The sequence below is a fragment of the Cervus canadensis genome, chromosome 21 (assembly GCF_019320065.1).
Source record: "Cervus canadensis isolate Bull #8, Minnesota chromosome 21, ASM1932006v1, whole genome shotgun sequence".
Classification (NCBI taxonomy): domain Eukaryota; kingdom Metazoa; phylum Chordata; class Mammalia; order Artiodactyla; family Cervidae; genus Cervus; species Cervus canadensis.
Window position 1 is genome coordinate 9,249,908 of NC_057406.1, and position 27,006 is coordinate 9,276,913.

Here is a 27,006-nt window from a genome sequence, read left to right on the forward strand (position 1 = left end):
GGAGTGACCCACTTGACTCTGAGCTCGTCTACGCCAGTGTCGCAATCCCCCTCCACAGGAGTTAGACCCTTGTCCCTTGTACCTGTGTTGGAATGGGACGAGGTGGGTCCCCTGAAGAGTCAAACTCTTGCCAGTTCCGGGGAGCAGGTCCTGGCCCTTCCCTGCATGTATTTCCCCAGATTCAGTGCCTCCAATGAGCAGCTCCAGGTGCCAGAGGTGGTTCCCCATCTGGACTCAACACACGCCTCATCCTGACCATGGCACCTGGCTCAGGGCTGGGCCCCATCACAGCTGAGAAAATAAAGGCAGGAACAAGTCAGCAGGGAGGAGCTGGGGTGAACTGCTGTAGGAGAGGGTGTCAGGTGGGACACACAGCCAGGCCTGATGCTTTGGGCCAGTTACTCAAGCCCTCAGCTCTCCACCAGGACAGAGCCAGTCCCAGGACGCACGGCTCAGCAGCCGCTTGCTTCATTACCTCCTGTCTCACTTAACACCTGCACTGTATTGACCACCATTTTCCAACAAAGGCCACATCCCTAAGCAGCACCAGTACACAGTCTCTGGAACTGACCACATACAATCAGAGCTCAGGGCCTCTGCTCATGCCCTCTGGAGCCTGTCTGTACATGTTCAAATCTGATGAGTCCTTCATGATACAACCTGCCAGGGATGGTTCCCCATCTGGACTCAACATACACCTCATCCTGACCATGGGACCTGGCCATCTTCTCCATGGTCCGTCTCATGACCCCAGTCAAACCTGCTCTTCCCTGCACCATGGCATGTTCCCATTACCTTATTCTGGTGCTGGGAAGTCAGAGGGTCAGAACAGCGGGCCTGGATGAATTCAAAAAGGTCACACATGCTAACTGCATTGCAGAAGGTCAGGATTTGCCATTTAAGATGACTGGATTAACAACTCTTCTTCAACTACGAAAGGGCTGATGGCTTGTTCCAAATAGACAGTGGGTAGGGCTGAGACCCATGCAGGACCTTTGCAGCCCCAGCCAACGACAGTCAAGTGCTGCCATGAGTCCCCTGGCAGGCAGGTGGGGCCTGGTGGCCACAGAAATGACTGACCTGAGTGTCTGAAGGCAGAGGCCAGGGTGGAAGCCATAGCTTCTAAATGTAAAGGAAGTGGTTATGTTCACAGAGGCAAGAGACTGCCAACTAAATGTGGTTCTGTTTCAAGGCCCCACATGGCTAAGTCCTGTGGGAACAAATTCCACAGCGCCTGCCACAGGGACTGAAGGAGGGGTTGCTACTCCACCTGCAACTCCCCCATGAAGGCAGCCTTGGGCAGCAGCCCCTCTAAGCAGAACCAGAGTCAAAAAAGCAAAGGGGAGACGGCCAGCAGACAAAGGAACCAGGGCCAGCTGGAGGACATGCTGGAGCGGGTGACCGGAATGGCTGGGGGCTGGGGGCACTGCTCCTGAGTTCTTAACTGGAAAGACATCACTAATGCCACCTCCCTCCCAGATGGTAGCCGCGAATGTTAAAGAGCATGAAGCGAGGGAAACGCCTAGCACGGTCCCAGCTGCACAGCAGAGCCGAGTCCATGCCACATCTGTCCTTTGGATCCTGTCCCCCAGCTTGTGGCCTCTGCTGTGGACTTGGGAGCCACCATGGGTGAGAAGCCACGTGGTGACCACTCACCGGGTACCTCCCACATGCTGGACATATTGGGATCTCACGCTCGTTCTCTCGCTGAATCCTCATCAACCTGAGGCAGGCATTCACCTCTCTCACTGTAGATAAGGAAGCTGAGGTTCAGAGGATGCCAGCTGGTCCTGGGTCACCACTGGCCGAGAAGCCTGGGTTCTTGAAGCCACAGCTGCCTGGCAGGAGAAGCTGGGCTCCTGCAGGCCCCGCCTGTGGCCGGGCTCCAGGGCAGGGAGAACAATGGAGGTCCCCGTGGCAGCGCCTCCACCTGGAGGGGCTGGGTAGGGAACACGACACCGTCAACTTGGAACAAACTTTTATTTTGTGTGCTGGTCTGGTCGGTCCATGGCCACAGGTAAGTGGTAACTAGAAATCATTAGGAGGAGGGGAGGAGAAGGGACCAGCGGTCTGGACGCAGGAGGAGTGGTGAAGGGTTGGGGACGGAGGGGAGGGGAGGCTGAGGAAGGACCCAGCCAGGTAGGTGGGTGTCCCAGGCTAGAGAAAGAACACAGCTCTGCCCACAAGTCCACCCTAAAGTGAGGGCTTAGTCCACAGCTCAGGCCAGGCTGGCTCGGGGCCCGTGTTGCCCTCTCTGGCCCGGGCAACACCACCCCCACCCCAGGCAGTGACTCTTCCTGAGGGCTTAATGCTCTTGAGATGGGTCTGGAAGAATCTTGTTAATACCTCCTGCCTGCCCTCCCTGCTCCAATTAGAGCTTACCAATCTGGGGCTCGGGCCCTTCACTCTTGTGCTCCTGTAGCAGCCGTGCTGGGGCAATGTGGGGAAGTAGGGGTTCTGTTCCTGCCTGGCTCAGAGGAACAGTCGGCACCCCCACCAATAGGAAGGGCTGCTGAGCTGACCCTGAGTGGGCAGCCCCAAGTCCTGGTCCTCTGGCCCGAGGCCCAACAAGACTCAGAGTCCAAGTTCAAGCAGGAGGCAGCCCTGAGGAGGGCGAGGCGAGAGACTCCAACGTGACAGAATTGGCTGAGGAGGGGTCACCCCAGTCAGCTAAGCAAACAGAAGATTGTCTCAGAGGAGCAAGAAAAGCCATCAGCTGTCTCTAGGTCAAGGGCGAGGGTCAGAGATGGGGGAAGGAGGATCCTACAATCCAATCGCCAATACCCGCCCCCACATCTACGAGTTACAGCTTAAGAGCTTTTGGCATTAACTGTTTGAGGGTTCAAGAGGAGCAAGAGGGAGAAAGAGAACAGGGAACCACCACTCTTGGCTCTGCTAAGATCCCCAAGTCCCGGAAGGATGACTCCAGTACCAGCAGACACTCCCACCTGGACGCCTGCAGCCCCGAGGCGGCTCCAGGCACAGAGAATGGACACAGGGAAGGGGGGGGCACGCCAGCCCCTGACGGTTCGCACAGACACACACAGACGGACGTATGGACAGGCAGCCAGCTAGCTCCTGGAGGCCGGTGGCCAGCCACAGAGGAAAAAGGAGAAAGACGCCCAGGGCCCTGATTGGCCGCGCTCCTGCACCTCAGACACACACCCCCACACACAATCACACACACACTAGATAGAGAGATAGATATATAATAAAAAGAATAAAAACTAAGGGCCCGGATGTACAAAAAAGGTGTGAGTGAAGAAGGCGGGGAGGAGGGTGGGAGATGGTCAGTCCTCTCTGGAAGTCTGGCCACCTTCCTCAGCTTATAAATTACAGCCCCCCTGGAAAATGGGGGTTGGGGGGAATGATGAGGCTCCAGGTGCGGCTGGGGAGGGTGAGTGGCTCCAGGGCTGCTCTGGTTCCTCTGATGGAGCCGGGGCCAGAGCACCAGGATCCCTCAGGTGATGGAGGTGGGCCGGGGAGACTCAGCAGCCGCTGGCGGGGGTCATGCAGGCCCCCTGGGACTTCACCTTGTGACGCTGGCCCCCCCGTCGCCGGCCCCCACTGCTGGGCTTGGGCTGAAAGAGAGAAGGAGGAGCTTGAGAAGCGGTGGCCCGCTGGGCCTGGGGCAGCACAGGGCACAGAGGGGCTGTGGGAAGCGGGGGCCGCCCATGAGCGAGCGGCTCTCTGGGACAGAGCTGGTGCCCACCCTGCCTTCCTCACAGGTGGCGGGTCCCAGGGATCCGGGTGTGAGGAGCAGTTCAGGGAGCACACAGCGGGCAGGAGCTAACGAGCCGCCGCTGACAGGTGCAGGGGAGGCGGCGGGGAGACTCGACAAGAGGACGAGGGGAGAGCAGCAAGGACAGGTCCAGGCGGAAGCTCTCTCCAGAGAAGGGTCAGGGAAGACCCTGGAAAGGAGCAATGTGAGGGCGCCAGGAGAGGACTCCAGGGCCCAGAGCTGGCCGGAGGTTCTGAGCGAGAGCCAAACGGACCGGGGCCCGAGGCCACCCACCCCTCAGGAGGTGCCACGTCGGGGAAGGGCCCTGAAGACAGCCTCTTTCGGACACCTGGGGCTGCAGTGTGCACACATCACTTGTACTCTCACACACACACCACTCGCTCTTACTGTGATAGGGAAACTGACATTTTTTTATTCTTTTTCATTAAAACTAAATGCTACTCCAACTCATTAAGTTGACTTCACGTAGGCCACATCTCAAGTTTGAACAATACTGCCTTAAGAGACCAAAAGCTCCCAGTTGGAGAGCACTTACAGGCCTGGAGTGTGGAGAAACACCCACTGGGGAACTCAAGGACACGACAGGCTGGCAAAGGCTGCCTGGGCTCTTTTGTGAGTCACCTCTACCCCCCAACTCTCGTCCCTGCCCACCCAAGGCGGTCAGGGGCCGGACTGGCTGGGGAAGCACTCACCTGTGGCTGGAGACTGCTGGATGCAGCCAGCTGGGTGGCCCCGAGAGAGCAAGCTTCATCTCCTGGTGGGGGGCCTCCCACTGTGGGCCCTCCAGAGGGGCCCCCCTCTTCTCGTTTGGGCAGGGGACCCTTTTTCGTCGACTGCATTTTGATCTGCTGGGGCTTGGAGTTCATTGGGGAGTTGTTGGTGGTCTGCAGGAGCTGCCAGAGTCAAGGGGTGGGGGCAAGACTGGAGTTGCCGGCCATGACATGGCTCAGCTGCCCCCGCCCCACCCCAAGGTCTCAGGGACCTCCCACTCCTGGCCTGGCTGGGCCTGGGCGAGGCAGGGAGGGCTGGGGGGTGATTAAGGGAAGTGGGGTAGCAAGATGCCCTCTCCACTCAGTGTACTCCGGCTGCCGTGGTCGGGGCTAATGTCTCACTGGCCTCTGCCCAGCCCAGAAGGGTTCCAGGCTGTTCCCCGCCCTGGCTGCTCTTCCCATAACCTGTGAACCCCAGCATCTGCTACTCAGCCCAGCTCCCAGGCTGGGGGTCCAGCCTGCCCCGAGTACCTCCTGCTGTCCGTGGAACAAGAGTCTGGGGCAAGTTTTCAGTTCAGGATTCCCAAAGAGACCAAGTGAGTCTCTCAGGAGTGGGAAGAATTTGGAGTACTGCCATCAGAATTCTTAAGAGCTACCACCCGGAAGGACTGACTCAAAGCCTTCCCTGATGATCCCAGTTCAATCTCAAAGCAGGGAACAGGTCCGACTGCATCCCCAAGGGCACTAGAGCATGTGCTAGTAGCTTCAGCCAAATCCTCAGCCAGTCCGAAGCAAGGGGGCCTTCAAGGACATGATCCTCCCCTCTCCCCAACACACACTGCAGGCCCAGGGTCACGCGGATGGGCCTAAGGCCATTCTGGAGAGAAAGCAAGCTTGAGCCTGATTTCAAGATCTCAGACAGGCTATATGGAGCAGGCGTCAGACCACTCTCTCAAGGGCCCCTACTCGAGGCCACGAATGAAGTCTGCAGAGGGGATGAGGCGGGCTCCAAGACACAAAGAGCTCGAGCCTGTGCCCCACTGCTGGCCAGCACGCGCTCCAACTGCACCCACTGCTCTAAGGGCACCGCCCCGGCCAGGCCACTGGAGCCTGTGCCCAGCTTCTCAGGGGTCGACTCCGCCTGGTCTGGACATCCTCCCACCACTCTCTCCACCAACGACTGCCATGCCTCAACTCCTCCTTCTCTCTACCGCAGCTGCCACCAAAGCCCAGAAGGACAGGAGGTCCAGGGACACCTCTCAGGGCAGCAGAGCAGATGGCACTTAGTAAGCTTTCACAGGGCTTCTCGAAAAGAGCGTGCTATGCTCACAGGCTAGAACTGGAAGGCCCCGGTACTTCCCACAGGCAGGCAAGGTGGTCCGCCCGGACATACCTTAGTGATGGTACCCACGGCCTTGGTGCGGCCTTCCCGGAACACCAGTCGCTGGTCTATGTGCAGGTACTCGGGGGTCTTGATGAAACGGAAATGAACGGTGGCCTTGTCCCCAGTGCGCAGACAGTCCTTATCCATGCTCAGGATGGTGGCCGTCTGCCTGATGCTCCCACAGTGCACTGCCAAGGGAGCCAAGAAGTCAGCAGAGGCCTGAGCCGCCCAGGGGCCTCAGGGCAGGGGAAGCAGTGAGTGAAAGCATGAACCATGCTCGAGCTGTGTGGTAGGCTGAACCTGGAGGGGCCGAGTGTGGCTAAGTGAGCTGGAGGCCTGTTCTTGGATGGATCCTGCCTCACACTCTCCCACTTTGTCCTCCACTTACAGACTGAACACAGGCACTCGGCTGGCATGCGAGCCTTCTCTGGACTTCGGGCTTCTTGATGGCAGCGCCCTCACCCACCTTGTCTTCGTCCCCCAGCACCTTAACATCATCGCCTGGCACACAGCAGCACTTGGCAGACGTCCGCCGAAGGGCTGAGTGTGAGGTCCCCGAGGGCAGCTCTGAGTCTCCGGTGCCTGGCGCAGAGCCAGCACTCGATTAGTGTTTGCAAGAATGAACAGACCACAGGCTGCAGCTTGCAGGTGGAACAGAGGGGATGGTGTCACTAAACAGGACAGAGACCTGACTCTTGGCTGCAGCTGAAACTTTGGGGTGTGGGCTGCTGGAGCCGGAGACTTCTGGCTGGCAGTGCCCTTCAACACCTACCCATAGCCTGGTACCGTGGGCTGATTGTGGTGGGGTGATGAAGGACCAGGATCTCGGCCTCAAACTCCCAGGAAGCTTGGGGATTCAGGCGTGGAGAAACCATCACCATGCCCTTCCGGATGGACGAGCGCTTGATCTGAAAACAAGAGGGAACCCCAGACCTCAGGGACAGTAATGCCATCTGGCTTCACACCCTGCTGTAGCAGGGCAGGAGTCCCTCTGTGAACCGGGACCAACAGGGCCTTGACTTCCCATTGCGCTGGACCACCAGCTTTCTAGGGCAGACTGTCCCAGGCAGACTTTAGGGCTCCGTCAGGGGTAGTTACTGGGGGTCAGGAAAGACTTCAGTCCGAAAGTCGCATTTCAGCCAGACCTTGTGGATGGGCTAGAATTAAGTAACAGGCCAAAGGGCAAAGGCAGGCAAGTAGTCAAGTGGGAGAAATAGGGTAAAGCACAATACGATTGATGGAAAGTAGAAAGTCTGGCCTTGCTGGTTAATTTGTTTGGTGGGAAAAGTGGGTGACCCAGGAGCCAGCAGTCACCCCAGTCCCCTGCCCCAGGAACTGAAAGCTGAATGGCAAGAGAATCTGCTACAGACCTCAACAGCCCCGGGTAGAAAGACCCTCTGCACAGCGGGCAGGCCCTCAGCGGACCTCACCCCTGGTGCAGGGTACCACGGCCAGACACTGTGTGGAGGAGCAGAGCTCAGGAGGCCGCGGGCCTGGGTTCAAGTCCCGGTGTGCTCCCCGAGAGCCCGACAAGTCACCCAGGCTCTCTGGGCCTCAGTTCCTCATCTGTAAAAGTGAGGTCAGCACTCCCTGCCTTGCAGAGCGGCTGTTGAAAGCTGGAGGTGAGTCAGAGCCCAGCATGACGCAGAGCCCGAGGGCGCTTGTACCTTTCTCCACTCACCTTCTTCAGTGCAAAGGAGGCAGTCTGGCCCCCGCGCACCTCCTTGACAGGCATGCGCTTGCGATGGATGGATTTGACAGCAATCGACAGGAAGTTACCCAAGGGATCTGGGCCCAGCAGCAGCGTGTCATTCAGCTTGATCAGGCCCCTCAGTGTTGTCCCGGACACCACGGTCCCCACACCCTGCAGGGAAGACCCCGGCCCAGTGAGTCCATCTGCACCACAGACTGGCCCCAGTAGCCCCAGAGGAAACACCGCTGCTCAGCCTCCCAACCCTGTTCAGTCCACCGGAACCAACGCACCGGGACGGAGTAGGTGTCGTCAATCTGAAACTCAGCAGGCTCCTCCTCCCGGTAGCTGGTGCGAGGGGAGAGGAGGTTGAGGAACATCTTTAGCAGGTCGAGGTTCTCGCCTGTGACGTTGGAGATTTGGAATATCGGGCACATCCTGGTAGGGGGGCGGTGAGGAGAGACAGGAAGAAAGGCGCTCACATGGCGAGCTCCTGCCTGAGCAGGGAGGAGCAGCAGGAGGGCTCCTGGCACAGCTGCTGCAACTGAGGGTGCCCCCACCACCCCTTCACTGGCCTCCCAGGCCCTGCCAAGCCCACCGACTCCTGCCTGAGGCCTCTCCTAACACCATTTTGTCCCTGAAATCTGTCCCCTCCTCTCGTCTTGGCACCACTGCCCTATTCCGGGTGCTGGTAAGTACCCCTTCGTCTTACAGCACACACATCCTTAAATCCTTAACCAACTCTCCACTGATGAGATACCAGCTGGAATCCCTCCTCCCAACACCCTGACCAGTTTATTTCTCTCAGAGTCCTATGTTCCAGCCAGACTGGAGAATCCCCCTTCTCCTCACAGCTTTTTTCATTCCCATGCCCTTGTTCATTCTAATCCGCCTGCCTGGATTCCTTCCCTCTTATCCAACTACCAAATCCTCTCATCAGGGAACTGTATTCAATATTCAGCTGTATTCAATATGAATAGCCCATCTCTAATGCCGCCTCCTTCCAGAGAATCCTCCCCAGATGGGTACCCTTGACTCCCTTTGAGTTTTCAGAAAACTTAAAAAAAAAAAAAATACTGAAGTATAGTAGTGCTAAATTTTACAGTGCTAAATTTTTCTGTAAAGTGACTCAGTTATACACATACATATATATTCAATATATATATTCTTTTCCATTATGGTTTGTCATAGGATATTGAATATGCTACACAGTAGAACCTTGCTGTTTATCCATTCTATATACAATAGCTTCCTGTCTATCTGCTATCCATGGTTAATAAAACTTCTCAAGATCAGGAATTACATGTTTGCTACATCTAGAATAAGGACTGTAGAGAACAGGCACTCAACAAAATGAATGAACTGAAATGGGGCCAACTGAAACATACTCCCTCTGCTGGCCAACTGGTGGTACTAAAGACAGTGCTAGGGCAGAGAGAAAAGGCCAAAATGTCGGGCTGCTCTGGGTCCTGTAGCAAACAGTCCCAAGACTATGGGAGAAGAAGCAGAGTCAACAAAATTCACTACTACCAAGAGACTATCTTTGACCAAGGAGCCAACCACCCTGACGACAAGGACTGTGCGCAAGTCAACTCTGAGTCCTCAATGCCTAAATGAAAAGACCAGCACAGAACAAACATCCAATAAATATTTATGAAATCAAGGAATTCCCTGGCAGTCAACCACTTTCACTGCTGGCCTGGGTTCAATTGTGGTAACTAAGAGCCCAAAAGTCACCCATCACGCCAAAAATACATATATATTTATAGAATCAAAGGACATGCTAATGAGTAAATGCCAAAACTCATCTGTGATTAGACAGCTTTTGAGAAACAACAGTATAAAAAAACTAGGGACCTGGTGGTCCAGTGGCTAAGACTCTGCACTCCCAATACAGGGGGCCTGGGTTTGATCTCTGGTCAGGGAACTAGATCTGGAATGCTGCAACTAAGACCCAGTGCAGCCAAATAAATAAAATAAATATACATATATTTTAAAAGTCAATAAAAACATTTATAAAAATGGCTGTGTATCTAACAAACAGCAGCCATGCGCAGTGCTAAGTGCTTTACATATATCATTGCGAACACTTACAAGAGCCCTGTGAAGAAGATGATATCCATTTCACAGATAAGGACACTGAAGTCTCAGCTAGTACTCCAACCTCAGTGAGGCTAAGCACTTGAGAATCTGGGTCACTTCATACAGCCCCTGAGCAACATCGCTGAGAGCAGAATCATCTACTTCAACCAATCGCTGGGCCTGCGCCCAAGTGACTGCTCCCTACTCATTACCTCTCAGAGCTGAAGTTGGAGGCTGTAACGATCACATCATCCTTGCTCTGCACCAGCACGGGGATCTTCCGGCAGCCCGGTGACTTCAGCAGGCGCTGCAACAGCTTCAGGGTTTCTTAAAGGGTGAAATGGAACAAGATTAGGGGACACAGCCTTCTCTTTGGCCAGGCTTCCAAGGCAAGACAGGTCCACTCATTACTGATGCAGCAGGAGACAGACAGATGCACAGTGTTAAATGCCATAATGCCTGGAGAAGAGAAGGAGGGCCAAAACTGGGTGAATGCTTGCCAGAGCAGGAGGAGACTAATGGGGAGTGTGTGCTCAGGTCACAGGTCTGAAACCTGACAGGTTTCTCCAGAGTCTCTAGAAGACTCACATCCTATAATTAAGTGACTTGGGGGTCCATGAGAAGGACAGTGTTGTTCCTAGAATGCTCTGTTTCCTGGGAAAAAATTCATCTGACAAGAGGATCTCTAGGATGTTTAGACACCTGCAGAAGCCCTTAGGAGGCCCTCCAGAAGGATCCATCTTTAACTCTCTTCCACCATCTCTAGCCAAATCTTGCAACTCTGTTTAGAAGCCTTTGGTTGCAAAAGGCCATCAGACTCTCTGCCCAAATGTCTCCATATATGCCCAGCTTAGATGGTAAACCCAACCCCTTCTGCCTAAAGCCATTTGAAAAGAGATGCCAGATTAGGGACTTCAGGGATCCTGCATTTGTAACCAGAAGGAACAATGAACAGGAGGTAACTCTAGGCCGTGCTCAGACCAAGAGCCAAACAGGGAGGAAGCAGAAGTCTCTGGGCTGGTGGACATTCGGGCCAAGGTCTACACACGGTGCAAGGAAGCACAGGATCCCAGGCTGCAGCCCTGGCGGCAGATCATCAAGGAGCCACCGTGGGTGACTGCGCCAGACTGCTGCTGCCCGCACTTACCTTGTAGGATGTTGGCAGGGCACATGTCAATCTTGGTGACCACCACAAACACAGGCACGTTGAGGGCCAACGCCAAGCCCAGGTGCTCCTTGGTCATCCCTACGATGCCAGCGTTGCTGCCCACCTGCCCCGACACAGAGAGAACTATCAGGACAAGGGGGACAGACAGTGCTGCTGGGTGGGCACAGGGGCTCAAAGGAGGCTGAGGGGAGACAGCACTCTCATCTCTGAGGCCACTGTCAGAACAGAACACAGCAGGTGCGAGTCTTGCGCCAGAAACCAAACAGCTGTAGCTGAAAGCTGGGCTGGGCACAGACCGCTTTAACCTCCCATATAACAAGATGGCCTATCAGAATCTGAGGAGACTTGGAAGCAATAAAAAAAAAGACAAACTCAGTCTGGGAAAAGAACTGTCCAGAGTCATCAAAGTGGATTCAGTTTAACATCCCTGGCCCCCAGTTACCCTATCTATAAAATGGGAGGATAATAATATTCACTTTAGAGGGTTCACTTGAGGTTAAAATAACCAAACATGTGTCAAAAGGTCCACACAGAACTAGCAGGAATTAGGTCTTCAAGCAAGAGCCGCTGCTACTATTGTTACCATTTCTTCCTGTAACAAACATTTTCAAATATCATAAAGGCCAGTTACATGAATTAATGCACATGCACAAATGTGCCCGCAAAAGAAAGAGGAAATTCCTCTCCACTGATAACGGGGTACTCTCTAAGATATGTTTGAAGGGGAGAAAAGCAAGGTGGTATACAGCATGCTACCATGAAGAGTGGTGATTGGATCACTGTTTGAAAAAAAGCAGCTGTAAGACATTCGGAGGAACATCTGAGATAATATAAATACTTTTAGACTAGATACTATATGATATTAGTGAACTCTTGTTCATTTTCTTGGGTGCAAAAACAGTAGCAGACTGTGCGCTAAAGTATTTTAGGACCTGTGAGAGGCATTTAGGGTGAAGAGTCACAATGTCTATAATATAATCTACTTTCAATATACACACGTTTGCTGGTATGATTACAAAATATCTCTAGAGGATGTATAAGAAACTGGCAATACTGGTTGCGTCTGGAGAAAACGGAACAGAGGTAGAAAAGAGACTTCTCACTCTAAAGTGGAAAGTCTCTAAAGTCCTTAGGTACCTTGTAATTTTTGTACCATATGCATGTATTACTCACTAAAACAAAATAAGGTTAAAATTGCCATGACATATTTATACAGGGCTTCATACATTCCAGAGTGTTTTCAAGTGATGCTCTCACTGGTCATCACAGTTCCCAGGGGAGCTATCACCCCACTAACACAGATGTTCCACACGTGTTCCCTCTGCCTACACCACAACCTCTCTACCATCTTCCTCCTAAATCTTCCCATCCCTTTGACCACCTTCCCTAACCTACCCAGATATGCTTCTCTTCTTCCAACAGGGATAAGAGAATGCTCTCTCTCTGCTGTCTCTATACGTTCAAGGTTTTGGTTTGTTTTTTTTTTTTGGAAACTAATTGCCACGAAACAATAATCAAGTATTTCATTGTTTTACACAGAGATTTTTAGTACTTATCTCCTGACCTAAAAGTCAGATAATATATAACATCTCATCTGGGGTGAAGACATGTCCATTAATTGGCCTTGATCACTGTAGCCATGTTGGAGACCCAGGTTTAATTCCTGGGTTGGGGAGATCCCCTGGAGAAAGAAATGGCAACCCACTCCAGTATTCCTGTCCAGAAAATCCCACGGACAGAGAAGCCTGGAGGGCTACAGCCCATACGGTTGCAAAGTGACTGACACTAACTAACTGTAGCTCAGTTAGAAAAAAGCTCATTTTAAACCGATTTCTATACCCTTCTTAATTTTAATCCAACAACTGCCCCAAATACACTCTCTGCTCTTCCTCTAAAACCCCTTTGGGAAGAGCAGCTTTCCTTAGCCAGTCAAGGTTGGTAAGGGTCCTTTGCAATGTCCAAAGATTCAGGAGACGAAACCACACTGAGACCCTGAGAACCTTGGGCAGAGAGCTGACGAGCGTGTTCACACATATGCTCTGCCTCTCTTGCTCTCCAGTCTGGAGAAAATTTGCCCAAGAACTTGTTCGTTGGGCAACTTGATCAAGTTTGTGCTGAACAGATGCTTGCGTTTACTACACTTATTAATACAGACAGCTGGAGGGACTGAGAAATGGGGAAGGGCTTTGAGAAGGATTTGCCAAAGAAAAACCAGCTTGCCTGCACTCCGTGAAAGCTGTGAAGTCGTGACCAAGGCTGTGGGCCTCAGACTCCTACTCTCTGGCCAGGAAGATTCAAGAGACCCAACTGCGGGGTTCACAACGTGATCCAGCCCAGAAGCCTCTGCTCCCTTCCCTCTTCAGTTTATCCACGTGGTGAGGTGCTGAAAAGTCTATTCCCACCAGACTGTGAGCTCTAGGGGCGCTCAGGACAGCCTGTTCATGGCTCTATTTTCAGGCCTGGCACGGTGCCAGGCACACAGAAGCCTCTCAACAAGTAGCTGTGAGAAGCGGACACCAGTTCCAGGCTTCAGAAGAGACCACCTCTCCAGCCCCTCAGTGGCTGTCTGTGTTCTCTCCTCCATTTCGTCGCCAGGCCACCCTGTCTCTGAGGGTGCTGCCCAATATCATCTCAAAATAGCCCGGCCCCAGGAGGAAACACCTCTGAAAGGTGGTGTTTCCTTTCAGAAGGTAGTAAGAAACGCCCCAGGAGAACCCTCCTCTACACCTCTCTGAAAAATAAGAGAGGTCTACAAATGGCACCTTGGTTTCTTTTTGAGGATCTCTTCCTGGCTTCACCTAGGAGAAAGATCAAGGTATACCCATGAGAAGATCGGGCACCACTGTAACACTTGTGGTCCTTATCCGGTTTCAAAGCCCTAAACCAAAAGGCTCCTGCCTCAGAACAATTTTAAACACTTGCATACCACCACATCCCAGGAGCCTAGCCGAAGACCCCCGCCCTCCTCAGCAGCACCTCACTTACCATGAGCATGCAGAAGTCAGGCAAATGGCCGGTCATGCCAAAGACAGTGGTCTTCAGGTACTTCTCATGGCCAGCCAAGTCGATGAATGTAATCACCTTAGTGGATTTCTCACAGATCTTTGTCCACTCCAGGCTGCCACCGTGGCTGTCTGGCTTGTTTACCACATTTCCTTCACTGTCAAAGCCCAGAATGTCGTTGCCCACACTGCTGGTGCGACCCGACTCAATCTCATGTTTGTGGCGGAAGAGTTTCTGGCGGGCAAAGCCTCGCCCATTGTCCAGCTCCCCATGTGTCAGGACCCCCAGAAGCGTGCTTTTGCCAGCATCCACGTTGCCCACAACCGCTACCCTGCATGTACACAAACCCATACATTTGTGTGAGAGTTGGTGGGTGAGTGAAATGAACCCCAGCAACTGGACCTGTAGGGACGGGCTCACCCCTGAGCCTCTCCAGCTCTCTGCTCCTTCGAGTCAGGGGTGAGCACATTGGGAATGCTCTTGGAGCTGTACCCAGGGACTAGAATGTTACTCAGGAGGAACTGAGCTCCCCGACAGGAGCCCTAAAGCCAAGAGGGGCACACGATGCTCTCCTCCATGACCCTGGTTTCTAGCCGCCCAGGCTGAGGGGAGGGCAAGTACCCCCACAAAGTGGCCACAGAACGCAGGGCTGGCCTCCCTCCCACTCTTTCCAAATGGGAGGATTTAAAGATGAAAAAGTACAGAAACAGAGAATGGAGCCACTGATGTCACTGGACACTCTTTTCAGGCCTTGGGATGCAAAAGGATGAAGTGAGTGTCCCAGTGTCAAAGGCTCAATCACCATTCTCTATGGTGCCCAGGACCCCAAGGTCATGCTGCAGGGGACCTGGAATCATTCAGGGGCCCCCTCACCTGACTTCCAGGAAGTCATTGTCTCCTACTCGTTTTCGGACCAGGTAATCGCGCACACGGCCCCCAGCCTCTTGCCGCTCCCGCAGGAGGATGACATCAGCCTCTATCTGCTCTGCCATACTCTTCACGGTGGCGTAGGAGGCCTCCATGTCAGCTTCACTCAGCCCGTACTCAGTCCCATCTGGTGACAACAGTCCACACGTCAGCCTGCCACCAAGTCAGCCAGTTAACCACCCGTCACCAGGGCCCCACCCTGGGCACTGCAGAACATGGCTCTCTCTCTGACACTTCCAACACTTGGGCACGTGTGGAGTTCATAAGTAACAGGGCTTCCCCATTAAGCAGGGCAGTCATTAATTTCTTCAATGGTAATCACGGAGACTCTCCCAGGTTTCATGCCAAGTCTCACGCTGGGTATGGGGAATACAGGTGCCCTTGGCGGGTTCACAGCCCAGCGGGAGAGACAGGAAATTAATTAATTGCCATACCGCTTGAGTGCTGTACTACAGAACGGTACAGAGAGAATGTAAAGCATGAGCAACTAGCATTGCCTAGGGAAGCTGAACACAGCTTTGCAGGGCGCTGACTCCAAGCTGGGACTCCGAACATGAAAAACGGGCCTGCAGAGAAAGGAGGGAAGACATGCTAGGCAGCAGAGCAAAGCAAGGAGCCCGGCAGATCACGGCACACTCAGGAACCGAGAAGCAGCTTGGTGTGCTGGGGAGCAAGATGTCAAGTGGCAGGAGACCACATGACAGGTGGAAATGGTTAGGCAGGTGAACATCACACAGCAGCAACACACACATATACCAGGGAGGGAAGCCTTGGGGGCTACACGGGGGAGTAACATGATCAGATCGCCGTGGGACAGAAAGATCTCTTGAGCAGCAGTGTAAAGTGTATGCTGGCAAGCGAGAGACCAGAAACAGGGAGCCAAGTTTAGGAAGGAATTCTAATAATACAGTCAAGAGATAACAAGGATAGGAGACAAAGGAAAATGGGGAGAGAATTTACGAATGGCTTTAGGGACAGATTTTTCACGGAGGTGGCTCAGGTGAAATGTCCAGCAAGGAGCTGGAAAAAATGAGTCTGAGTTTAGGATGAAGAAGGACGGACCAATCAACCAGTAATTTATGGAGTGCCTACCGTCTGACAATCTGGTCAGGTGCTTCCCACACGGAGTCATATTTAATTTCCAGAGCAGCTGCCTCCGCTTTCCTCCAGCCTGTCTCCCCGAGAGCACCCCTGCTCCTTCCCTGGGCTCACCCCCGGCATGTGCCCAACCTCTTTTCTTTTCTGCCTCTCAAGACCCTGCAGCTCCTTCTCTCATCTGCTTCCACTACCTCCCCTTACAAACAAGCTCAAGTCATTCCTAAACTAAACGAGACCCAACGCTTCTTCCTGTGCCCCAGCAAATGTACTGTGCTACCATCCCCGCCAGAGGACACTTGGTGACTGTATTTCCTCACCACCTACTCACTGATCTGCTGCCTCTGGAAAAAAACTGGCTTTCAAGCCATCAGTGGCCTTCTACCTTCATCCAAAGTCCTTTTCTCGAGCCCTGCAGAGTCAACGCCACTGGCCACTGTCCCTCTGTTGACTGAAGCACCTCACTCCGACTCTGCTGCCTTATAACCTGAACTCTTTTTTTCCTTTTATTTATTTACTTTTGGCCATGCCTCGCCACATGTGGGATTAGTTCCCCAACCAGGGATTGAACCAGTGCCCCCTGCACTGGGAGCCCAAAGCCTTGACCACTAAACCACCAGGGAAGTCCCCCAAATTCTTCTGCTTCACCTCCTGCCCTCTGGTTCCTCCTTCTGTCTCCTCTGCTGGCTCTTCCTGCTCCTGCCCCTCGATGTCAGCCTTTTTCAGTAGTTGGTCAGTGGCCCTCTTCTCTGTCCTTGAACATGCCCCTCGACTATCTGAATATTCTATGGCTTCCACTGTCATTTGAAAACTACAAAAAACATTCATAACTAGTCCTCTTCCCAAAGCTCTATCCACTCCCTTTCTAAACAACAGCACAAAAACTAACAGCATTAACAAAGCATGTCAGTCCTCCCTGTAGCCCTATGAGTTAGATACTACTGTTCCCATTTAGTACTGGGGTACACAGAACCCAGAGGTCTCAGAGCTGGGAGGGAACAGAGGGGCCATGGGTCTTCTGATTCCACACCTAGAGCCTTTTCCTTTGGCAAGGGCTCCTCCTAATGTCAGACCAGTTCCTCCTGCTACCTTCCCTGTTTCTGATGACACTACTATCCTTCCAGTCACCCAAGATTAATATTCATCACTCCAGTCCTGCAAAGTCTAGCTTTCCTTGTTCCTGCTCTCCTTTCTTTGCCAGTCCAATGTCACCAGCCTGATTCAGGCCCTTATTTACCTGTATCACCACAAGATCCCTGTCTTAGCAAATCCCATCTGTTTCCTCCAACTCATCCTGCATAGATGCACAAGCTCAAGTTCCTAAATAATGCACAGTTCTGACATTGTCGCTTTTGAGTCAAAGCCTTGGAAGGGCTCCCCAGGCCCGGCAGTGTTCAGTTCTAATTCCTTAGAGGTGTCCCTTTACTCCACCCCTTCCCCATCCTCCCCTCCTAAATTCTGTTCCAGTGCAGATGGCCCAGTCACCATCTCCCATGTTGTCTGCACTTTGCCAGCTCTACACCTTTGCTCATGTATTTCCTACCCTGGAAAGCCCATCGGCACATCTCCACTTGTCAAAAGCCTACCCATTCTGCTCCCTTATGAAATTTACCACGGAATAGTGTTTCAGATATGTTTTCACCCACTAAACACAAGCATCTCGAGGATAAGGACCATATCTCAAACATCCCTGGACACTCCATGAGGGGTGCCTTTCCTATACCAAGTCTGCAAATGTCTGCAAAATGCTAAAACAAATGAACAAAAAGGGAGCAGCTGGGTCAAGGAGCTTCTAAATGCATGGCCAACTGAGCTCTGGGAATCTTCAGGATTAGGGAAGGGCTTGGAACTGTTCCTGAGAGAAGGCCAGCTGCCTTGCCATTCTGGCCAGACTCCAAACTCTATCCAACCTTTTCTGCTTCTGTTACAGTGAAAAGCAATGCTTTCAGGCTCTATCTCACACCAGGGGGCAATCAACAGTGTCACCTATCCATCCAGGGCTCCCTCCCACCTATCCATCCAGGGCTCCCAGTATTCTGTGACTGAAAATACCCCCAGTCACATCAGCCTTCTCCAGCATGTCCTCACTTGGTAGGAGTGGGAAAAAAGCTGAGGAGAAAAGTCAGAGGTCCAATCACTAAGGGCCACATATTAAGCCATGCGGGAAGCTAGTCAGATTTTGGTCCTGCCTCCTGACTCACCCTCCTGCTCAACATGCAGCAGGGGGTCCCCAAACTTTTAGGACACAAATCTAACTGCTTTGGTATGGCATTCAAAGACTCTCAGAGCTGGGCCCTGACTACCTGTCCAGTCTCCCTTCCTGACACTCCCAATCTCACCCTCACTCCCACTTTACTGAATCACCTCTGATCTACCAAATACTCCACAATCACAATGCCTCCATGCCTCTGTGCTTGTGGCTTTCTCAGCTCACTCACTACTGCCTCCACTCATCTAGGAAACTCCTATTCATCCTTTAGAATTCACTCATCGGGCACCTCCTCCTTTAGAAAGACTTTTTAAGCCTTCTTTGACCCTGCCACAAAGTTGTCATACTCCTTCCACACTTCCTGAGCTTTTAATGCAGTACCTACTTCTTAGAAAGTCATGATTTAATATTTGAGGAACAAACAAGGCTCTTTTTGAAAGAGATTTCATGGTAAATCAATTATAACCTGGAACCTTTAAAAAGACTACTCTACTAATAGTAGCTAAGCATTTATATAGTGCTTACTACATGCCAAGTGTTAATCCTCACCATGATACCAAGGGCTAGATTCTACTATTATCTCCATTTTAAGGCAAGGGAAAGAACCCGTAAGGCAAACAGACCTGCCAGGTTCCAGAATCTAACCTAACTACAGAACTTGAACTAACTAATCACGGTGCCTCCTTTTAATATCAATCTTTAGAATGTATATTTAAAGAGCACACTCCTCTGCCCTGCTTAGAATTTTTTAAAAACCTAATTTATACATACAAATTTCTCTGAGGTGGGGGTGGTGGATATACCATTAGCCCCATTTTACAGACGAAGGAAGCAGTAAACAGAGGGGAAGCACCAAATACACACAGGAAGTCAGTGATGAAGTTGACCCCTGGGGGCTTTGCATCTAGTTCAGTCTTCCATTTGAAGTTCAACTTGTTTAACTAGTTGCTATCTTTTTCTACCTCTAAAGAATTCCAGCAGGAAGGAGTCACTATGAATCTAATAGCATCCAATTGGTAGATGCCAAGATAATGCTTGGGTGTGTAAGATACATGTTAATGAATGTCTGTTCTTATGCTTTGCCATGGGAGGGTTAATTAACTGTGAGCCATCAAGGTTTGGTAAAGTTCACTAAGAGTTTATATTAAAGAATAAGGGAGCAGTGGGGGCTTTAAGGGACTTCTCTGGTGGCTCAGACTGTAAAGAATCTGCCTGCAATGCAGGAGACCGGGGTTCAATCCCTGGGTTGGGCAGATCCTCTGGAGCAGGGAATGGCCACCCACTCCAGTATTCTGGCCTGGAGAATTCAATGGACAGAGGAGCCTGGCTGGCTAGGGTCCATGGGTTGCACAGACGAACTCAACTGAGCTTTAAGAATCTGCGTCTTCAACAAACAGTCCCAAGACTTGTCAGAATTGACCTAGGTGTTGTTTTCTTCAATTTTGTAAGTTTGAAGTGACCTTTAAGAGGTTCATCCTATTATAGCAGGCCAGATGTGACACAAAGGCTTTTCAAAAGGCTACCAATGAGCCCCTAGTCACCAAATGGAATGGCTTTTTCTGAACCTAATTCTCCCTACTGTCTCTGTAACACTTGACAATGCTGACCATCTCTCTCTCTCTCTCTTTCTCAACATGAACCTCTTGCTTTGCCTATCTCTCTCACCATGCCTTCTTTAAAGTGATAAGACCTGAAAACTGGGGAGGTGGCAGCAAAGACAGAAAGGAAAGGATAAACATGAGAAACATTTCAAAGGGAGGCAGAGCAGACCCTTCTTCCGTGTGACAATTTTATAGCATTTCTAAACGCTGTTTTCTACTGAAGTTAATTATGTATATGCCATCTTTCCTTCTCAGGACAGAGGCCAGATTTTAAGTATCCAAAAGTGTTTTGCAACAGTGTCAAGACCTTAGAAGGATACTTAATAAATATTTGTCAAACAGCTCAAAACTGATTTTGAGATTTCTACCATCTTAGACTCACACTATAAAAGAATTATTACCTGTCTTTATAAAAACCTACATTCAGTAAAGAGAACTAGTCCTTTAATGATGCACGGAGGTCTACTTAAACTTCTTGCAAAAATGACAGACAAGATCTAGTACAGGCTAAATCGATAGCTGTTAAACAAGCCCAGCTGCCATTTTAGCAAAGATAATGTCTAAATGAAGATAAGAGTAAATAAGCAGGCTTTGCATTGAGAGTATAAACTAGGAATGACCAGGGGCAGGAAGCCCAGGATATAATCTGGGATTCTGTCAGGGGGATGGCTTTCCTCTAAAACAATGGGCCCCTAAAGTGGAATAAGAGGGCTGGGGGGCAATAACAAGTCCCTTCCAGAATGGCAACAAGCCTACATATGTGATAGGATCTCACAGCTATTCCCACTGAATAGTCAGTGTGGATCAGGGCAAGGCAGCCTTGCTGAAGAGAGGAATTCTGGATGTCCTTTCCTTGCTGACATCAAGAAGTATCACAAAGGTTCTCTGCTAAGCAGGCAACAAGTAGCAATGGGATTGGGAAATCAGGTTTGGAGGGGAAGATCTAGAGCTGCCTAGGGAAGACTTACTTCTAGACCTAACTGTGACTTACTCTATTATCTCAGACAAGAAGTTTCCTTGCTTTGTGCTTCATCACACCTTATGCAAATACAGCATACTAGAAGCAGAAAAGAAGCATCTGTAGACTCTCTTGGAAAGTGAATCTTTAAAGTCAAGCACATTAGGACCACTAAGGTGGGAATTAACATTATCACTGTACTTTCACATTCTCCCAAACTGTTCTGCAGACACTAAAGAATCACTGCAACTGAGACACACGAACAGGAAAAGTTGATAAAAGAGGGAAAATGTGCTCTAAATAATGTTTTTAAAAATAAAGTGAAAGGAAAACTATGCTCACCTGATCCCTGCCCAATGACATATATGGTCTCTCCGCATCCCTCGTCCATCCTCTCCCACATTTGCCGAAGCAGGCTGTCATACTGCTCTGATGTAGGGCTCACTAGAACCAGCTAGAAGAGAAACCAACAGCCTTAGGACCGCACTTACTAGAAGAGCACCACAGCCAAAGCAGATCAACAGCCTGACCAAAGACCCTGACTGAACCCCACTGCGCCCTGACCTAAACTAGCTTCGCAGCCCTCTCATGGCCTCTTTGCCTCTCCTCAAATAGCCTTTGAGCTCAAGGCCTTGTGAGTATGTTCGAACCCCAACCCACAGAAAAGAGGGTGTGAGCAGCCTGCCTCCTGCTGCTTAACAGGAGGGGCAGGACCCACAGGGACTGACAATGTGGCATTGTAGGTAGAAATTAATGAGCAGTGCTTTACACCTACATGCCAAGGTCTTCTACCTGCAGCTTGCAAATCACAGGACAGGGATCTCATATACTGCCATGCTCTCCATCCAAGGCCAATGGTTCCCATAATAACATAAGAATTCTGTTCCATCTTGCCTTGGCTATCTTGATTATTTAGGAATCGGCAGTAAAAACTGCTGCAAGATTTATCTTTATCCACAAAACACCCTTACCTCTAAGATGGGTATCAGCACCATCATTTTGTGAATTTCTGCCAATAACATTAAAATATCAACCACTTATTTGAGGAGGCTGTTTACCAACAGGCATGTCAAATCCCATTCTCTAACTGTCATATGTGACCTTGGACAAAGAACTTAACCTCTGAGTCTCAGTTTTTTAGTCTACAAAATGGAGATACTATCACCTACCTCCTAAGGCTACTGTAGAGACCAAACAAGATAACATGTAAAGCAGCCACTCCACAGCTCAATAAGTGGTAATTACAGTTTTCTCCACCCAGTCATTCCTAGATGAAACTAGCTACCGCAATTCACTAATTCTCTCTCTCTTTGGAAGCTCTCGGAGTCTTATGTCCATCCCCACATTTAACTATCACAAATATATACACTTACAGCTTCTAACCTTTTCCTCAGGAATCAGTCTATTCAACCCATCTCTTCTCTCTCGTCACATCAGTTTTTTTCAATATCATCAATATTAATTTACATATAGCTTCTTTAAAATAATGAGAAGGACTTCCTCAGCTTCATGACGAAGACACACCTCCCTATCCTGGAACATTAAATAAGTTGGTCAGGAAATAAATCTGTTTGCAACTCTGCAGGGCCATTTCCCACTGTTTTCAGGCTTCTTCAGCACCTTGGCCATGAACTGACATCTAGTTCATCTGCTTCCGAGTCAAGTGCATCTCTTACAATTTCCTGAGTTGACTCATCAGAGCTTGTACTTTGAACCTAGGTGCTGGGTCTTCTGCATTGTGTCCCATTGCCTCATACACTTCCCCTGATCATCCTCTTTGAACCCGGCCAGCCTCATTATAGCATTAGAGGCACCAGAGAGGACCCTGTGCTAAGGTGGAGCGCTGTCTTCTAAGTGCTCAGTGGAGACTAGAGGGAGAGAGTTGTTGGTTTCAAGAAAGTTCTCTCCAGTTTAAATCAAGTTTCGTGCAGTTTTGTCACCACAGACTAAAAAAGTCACAAATGTTTTCAAAACTCATTAAATATTTCTATTGTAAGTATCCAACAACAGGTAGGAGGTGGGATGGGTGTGCTATCTTGCATCAGCAGCTATTTAATCTGCACAGAGAACCATCAGTTCCTTCAATTCCCTTCCAACATTTACTGAGTAGTAAGTAACCAGCAGTGTAGTAGATTTCTTACATACGTTTCTCATTTTTACTACCTATTTGTACTAAAAAGATGATGAAGCTGGAGAACTGAGAGGTTAAGACACTTTCCCAAGGTCACAGAACCTTTTTAACTGGCAGGGCAGGAAAGGGAACCCAGTCCGGTCCGACTCCCAAGCTGGCATTCTTTCCTTTAGCAACGTTAGGAACCTTCAAAACGCCAACCCCAAATTATACTTAATTATTTATCCCCGCCCCCACCAACGCCAAGCAGAAGGTTGAGCCCTTAAAATCCTGCCCACCTTCTCAAAAGCTCAGAAAACACGATCTAAAAAGTCTTTCATTATTCCATTCATACAAGATAAGGTTCCACTCCCAGAAGACGAAACTATGGGTCATGTCCATCTTTCACTTTTGTTTTGGGTGGATTTCTAAAGGAGATATTCTTGACTGAGTGACTACTTAATATTTCCTTTCTCGACACCAGGAAGAGCCGCAGCTGCCTCCCGGCTCCCCCTCGGACTACCTGATCCTCCCGCGCTCGCCCTGCCCGAGCCACCTTCGACCCACGGCTGCCGTGGGCAGTCCACGGAGAGAGTCCCTCTCGATCTCCCGGGGAGGCGGCATCGCGTGGGGACCGTCACTGCGCGGGCAGCTGCCGGCGTCGGGCGCCCGCGTTCCACGTGGCGGAGCCGAGGGGTTGTGATCTCGGCGGGAGCCGGACGGCTGGGAGGCCGGGTGGGCGCCACCAGAGACGGACGGCGGTGTCCGCGGGCAGCCGGAGCCGCCCCTCGCCCGGGAGCCCGCAGCGCGTCCCGCACTTACAGGTGGGAGGGCTCGGCCCCTCCCGCCCCCGCCGTCGCCCCAGAGACGGCTCGGCCCACCGCCCGGTTCCCCCTCAGTGCCCCGTCCTCTCAGCCGCCGGCGCCCGGGGCCTACCTTGCTGGTGAGGTCCAGCTCCGGTTCGCCGTTGAGCGCCTCGCCGTCCTCGCTGCAGTCCGAGTCGAAGCCGCCATGGAGCCGGGCAGCAGCCGCCGCGGCCCTGGCCGCCCCCGGAGAGCTGGGCTCGGGGGCGAACATAGAGGCCGGGACCGGCGACTCCATCGGGGAGCGACTCCGCTCCGCCGCCATCTTTAATAACTTAGGCTAATTCGTAGCCGGCCTCCCCTCCCTCCTCAGCTTATTTGCCTAAACTATGCGCGACCACGCCCCCAAACCGTATCAGAATAATTTATGCGAAACTTCTCCCGCCGCGTAGAGGGTGACACGTATCTCTAGCTAAGAAACAATCGACCGGCCGCCTCGGCCACCAATCGCTACAGCTCGTTCAAGTACCTAATGAATAATTAAAGAGGCCCAAAGCCAAACAACAAAAGTCTGGGACGTCACGCACCTTGATCGTAGCTTGCAAGTGGGCAGCACAGTGTCCACGCTACCGGCCTGGAGCCTTCCCGCCAATGGGAGCAGAGTGGAGTACGACTGACACATCAGCCAACCAATAAGGAGAGAAATACACACCGAGTTTACCCTTACCGCCCATCACTCCCCTAGTTTTCAGAGGCGGTGCTCAGCTTCCAAATCCTGCAGCAAGATTGTCGAGGGCGGAGAGCCTTCCGATGATAGACACGGGGAAGGCCCAATCCAGTCTTCGGATAAGTCCCGCGCCGGGGCCACCGCCCACGGAGATTGTAAAGTGCGCAAGGCACCTCCCACTCAACTCAATGACTCCAGGGCTGTCACTGAAGACGAATTTTTGAACTGCTGGCAATCTCCAGGCAATTTTAATAGTAGGATCGATGCCTGGAGTACTATAGCAGCCAGAGCGCGGCAATTAATTAAACGCTGACCTTAGGGAGAATTCCCCATTCATTGCCTCTGCGGAGAAAGCAATTACAAGACAAATATGAGGCGACCAGCTCAAACAGAAGCCAAAAGTACCTCACCACATTTGTAAACTGAAAGGCGAAACTCTAGTGTCTGCTAACGTAGCTTCCTATGGGAGATTCTTCCAGTGTTATCAGCTGTGGAAAACCCCAACCCAAAACACTATCAACACCAGTTCTATTGTCTTGAATTTTTCTTCCAAAAGACTGAAGAGCTTGAAGTTAGGGGTTAGTCAAACTCTAATAATGCTGGCCACGGCCACTGGTCCCAGGCAGCAAGCAAGCAAGAGCAGCCACTTGAGTTGAGAAGATAACATACCCAGGTTTAGGGGTCTGGAAACACAAGGCTTAGTGAGCAAGAGGCGGAGTTCCAAAGAGCCTTCAGTTCCAAGGATCTACTTGAGAGTTAAGAGACAACTTCTTGTTCCTGTTGGCAACCAAATCTGTACAAATACAGCTGGGAATCTGGGTCAAGAAGTCATCCAACTCTAAAGGTTTTGATAATAGTTCAATTTTTTTCTTCTGGAGAAACTGCTCACCATTATCCTACATATATCTACACTAGATAAAAATATTAAAATTCCAGTTTGTCGGAAGAGCCAATTATGGCATTATACTCTAGAATAATACTGATATTTAGACTCTTACCAACTGGCTCTTCCAGAAGGAGTTCAAGTTCAGAACGTGCTTACCCTGATGGTATGCATTTAAAAAAAATGCCCTTCTCACTACAGGGCTTTACCCAGAAAAAATATATATATTATCAGAGGAGGTACTTCTATTTTTTTTTTTTTTTTAAGAAATGCCAGATCTTTTTTTGTTTGTTTGTTTATGTGTGGCTGTGCTGTGTCTTCATTGCTGCTCTCAGGCTTTCTCTAGTTGCGGTGCACAGGCTTCCCATTGCCTTGGCTTCTCTTGAAGCGGAGCACCAGCTTCAGTAGTTGCAGCTCACGGACTTACCTGCCCTGTGGCATATGGGATCTTCCCAGACCAGGGCTTGAACTGGTGTCCCCTGCATTGTAAGCCAAATTCTTAACCACTGGACCACCCGAGAACGTACTTCTTTAAGAATCTGAAATCACATTTTAGAGAAGGAATTCCTTATGTTTACATCCTTTTTCTGAAAACCGGTTAGAACCTAGGTTCAAATCCTAGGTCCACTACTTACTATGTGACCTCAAACAAGTTAATCTCTCTGTGCTTCAGTTGTCAGCACAAGGAGAAGTACGAACTTAACATGATGCTGCTGCTGCTGCTGCTCCTAAGTCGCTTCAGTCGTGTCCGACTCTGTGTGACCCCATAGACAGCAGCCCACCAGGCTCCACAGTCCCTGGGATTCTCCAGGCAAGAACACTGGAGTGGGTTGCCATTTCCTTCTCCAATGCATGAAAGTGAAAAGTGAAAGTGAAGTCGCTCAGTTGTGTCCAACTCTTTGCGACCCCATGGACTGCTGCCCACCAGGCTCCTCTGCCCATGGGATTTTCCAGGCAAGAGTACTGATATGAGTTGCCATTGCCTTCTCCTACTTAACAGGATAGTTTGAAGTAAATCAGCTAATATAAGTAAAGCACTTAGAAGTGCTTGCAAGCCTCAATAACGAATCTTATGCAAATATAACTGTAATCCTTAGGTGACTTACAAATTATAAAAAGTTCAAAAGTTGTGTCCATCAGGGCAGAGGACTCCCAACCACATAGGTTGGGCTAAGGCACACACCTGCTAAGTGCTAATCTGTTTGGTGTAATGGAGTTGTTAAAAAGAAACAAGCCTCAAATACAGTCACTTGTGGGTGCATGCTCAGTCATGTCTCTTTGCAACCCCATGAACTGTAGCCCACCAGGCTCCTGTCCACGAAATTTTCCAGACAAAAATACTGGAGTGGGTTGCCATTTCTTACTCCAGGGAATCTTCCCGGCCCAGAGCTCAAAACCCAGACCTCTTGCTTCTCTTGCACTGGAGTGCAAATTTGGAATGCCTCCAAAATCTGGAGGCAGATTTTTTACCACCGCACCATCTGGGAAGATATCACTTGTGTTAAGCCCAGCCAAGATTTAACACCTAACTAAACTGCAGTTTCAGCCTCTATCAGGAGTAGAATCTTTAACTAATCACTACTGAGCTAATCTGCCTGATAAGACCCTTGCCTTCCTATAAGGGAATGTGCCCTTCCAGCGATACAATCCACTTTATTCTATTAAATACCTTCAATTTTGCACAACTTCTAGGAGCACCTTTCTATTTACTAGCTGGGGTGCTGCCAGATACGTGAGTTGTTTAATAACCCAATTAGATTTTCAAATTTACTCAGTTGAATTTTGTGTTTTAACAGTGAGTTCTGTTGAAGCAGGATTAAAGAAATAACTGAATCGTTATTTTTTAAATTGTTTTTCGAATTTTCTTAACAAAAATCCAAAAAGAAAAAAAAAAAAAAGCGGGGGGGCGGAGAT

At 50.5% G+C, this 27,006-nt stretch overlaps 1 protein-coding gene across 1 annotated transcript; it reads right to left on the reverse strand.

Moving 5' to 3' along the window:
• Nucleotides 1-1,961: 1,961 nt before the first annotated feature.
• GTPBP1 (GTP binding protein 1) lies at nucleotides 1,962-24,098 on the reverse strand. Its single transcript, XM_043441469.1, has 12 exons — nucleotides 23,616-24,098; nucleotides 20,912-21,023; nucleotides 14,653-14,833; nucleotides 13,762-14,110; nucleotides 10,756-10,879; nucleotides 9,821-9,935; nucleotides 7,820-7,964; nucleotides 7,518-7,700; nucleotides 6,609-6,744; nucleotides 5,846-6,024; nucleotides 4,435-4,635; nucleotides 1,962-3,581 (listed from the first exon to the last, which is right to left on the reverse strand). Exons 1-12 carry the CDS (start codon nucleotides 23,805-23,807, stop codon nucleotides 3,489-3,491), a joined length of 2,010 nt encoding a protein of 669 aa, XP_043297404.1. The 5' UTR covers nucleotides 23,808-24,098; the 3' UTR covers nucleotides 1,962-3,488.
• Between the last annotated feature and the right edge of the window lie 2,908 nt (nucleotides 24,099-27,006).

Bases quoted from the DNA above. Each gene is read 5' to 3' on its own strand.
- GTPBP1 (XM_043441469.1), bottom strand. From the start codon at position 23,807: ATGGCGGCGGAGCGGAGTCGCTCCCCGATGGAGTCGCCGGTCCCGGCC. The intron at 4,636-5,845 runs GTATGTCCGGGC...TGACTCTGGCAG, and splicing joins CCGTGGGTACCATCACTAAG to CTCCTGCAGACCACCAACAA. The intron at 3,582-4,434 runs GTGAGTGCTTCC...TCTCTCTTTCAG, and splicing joins CCAGCAGTCTCCAGCCACAG to CCCAAGCCCAGCAGTGGGGG.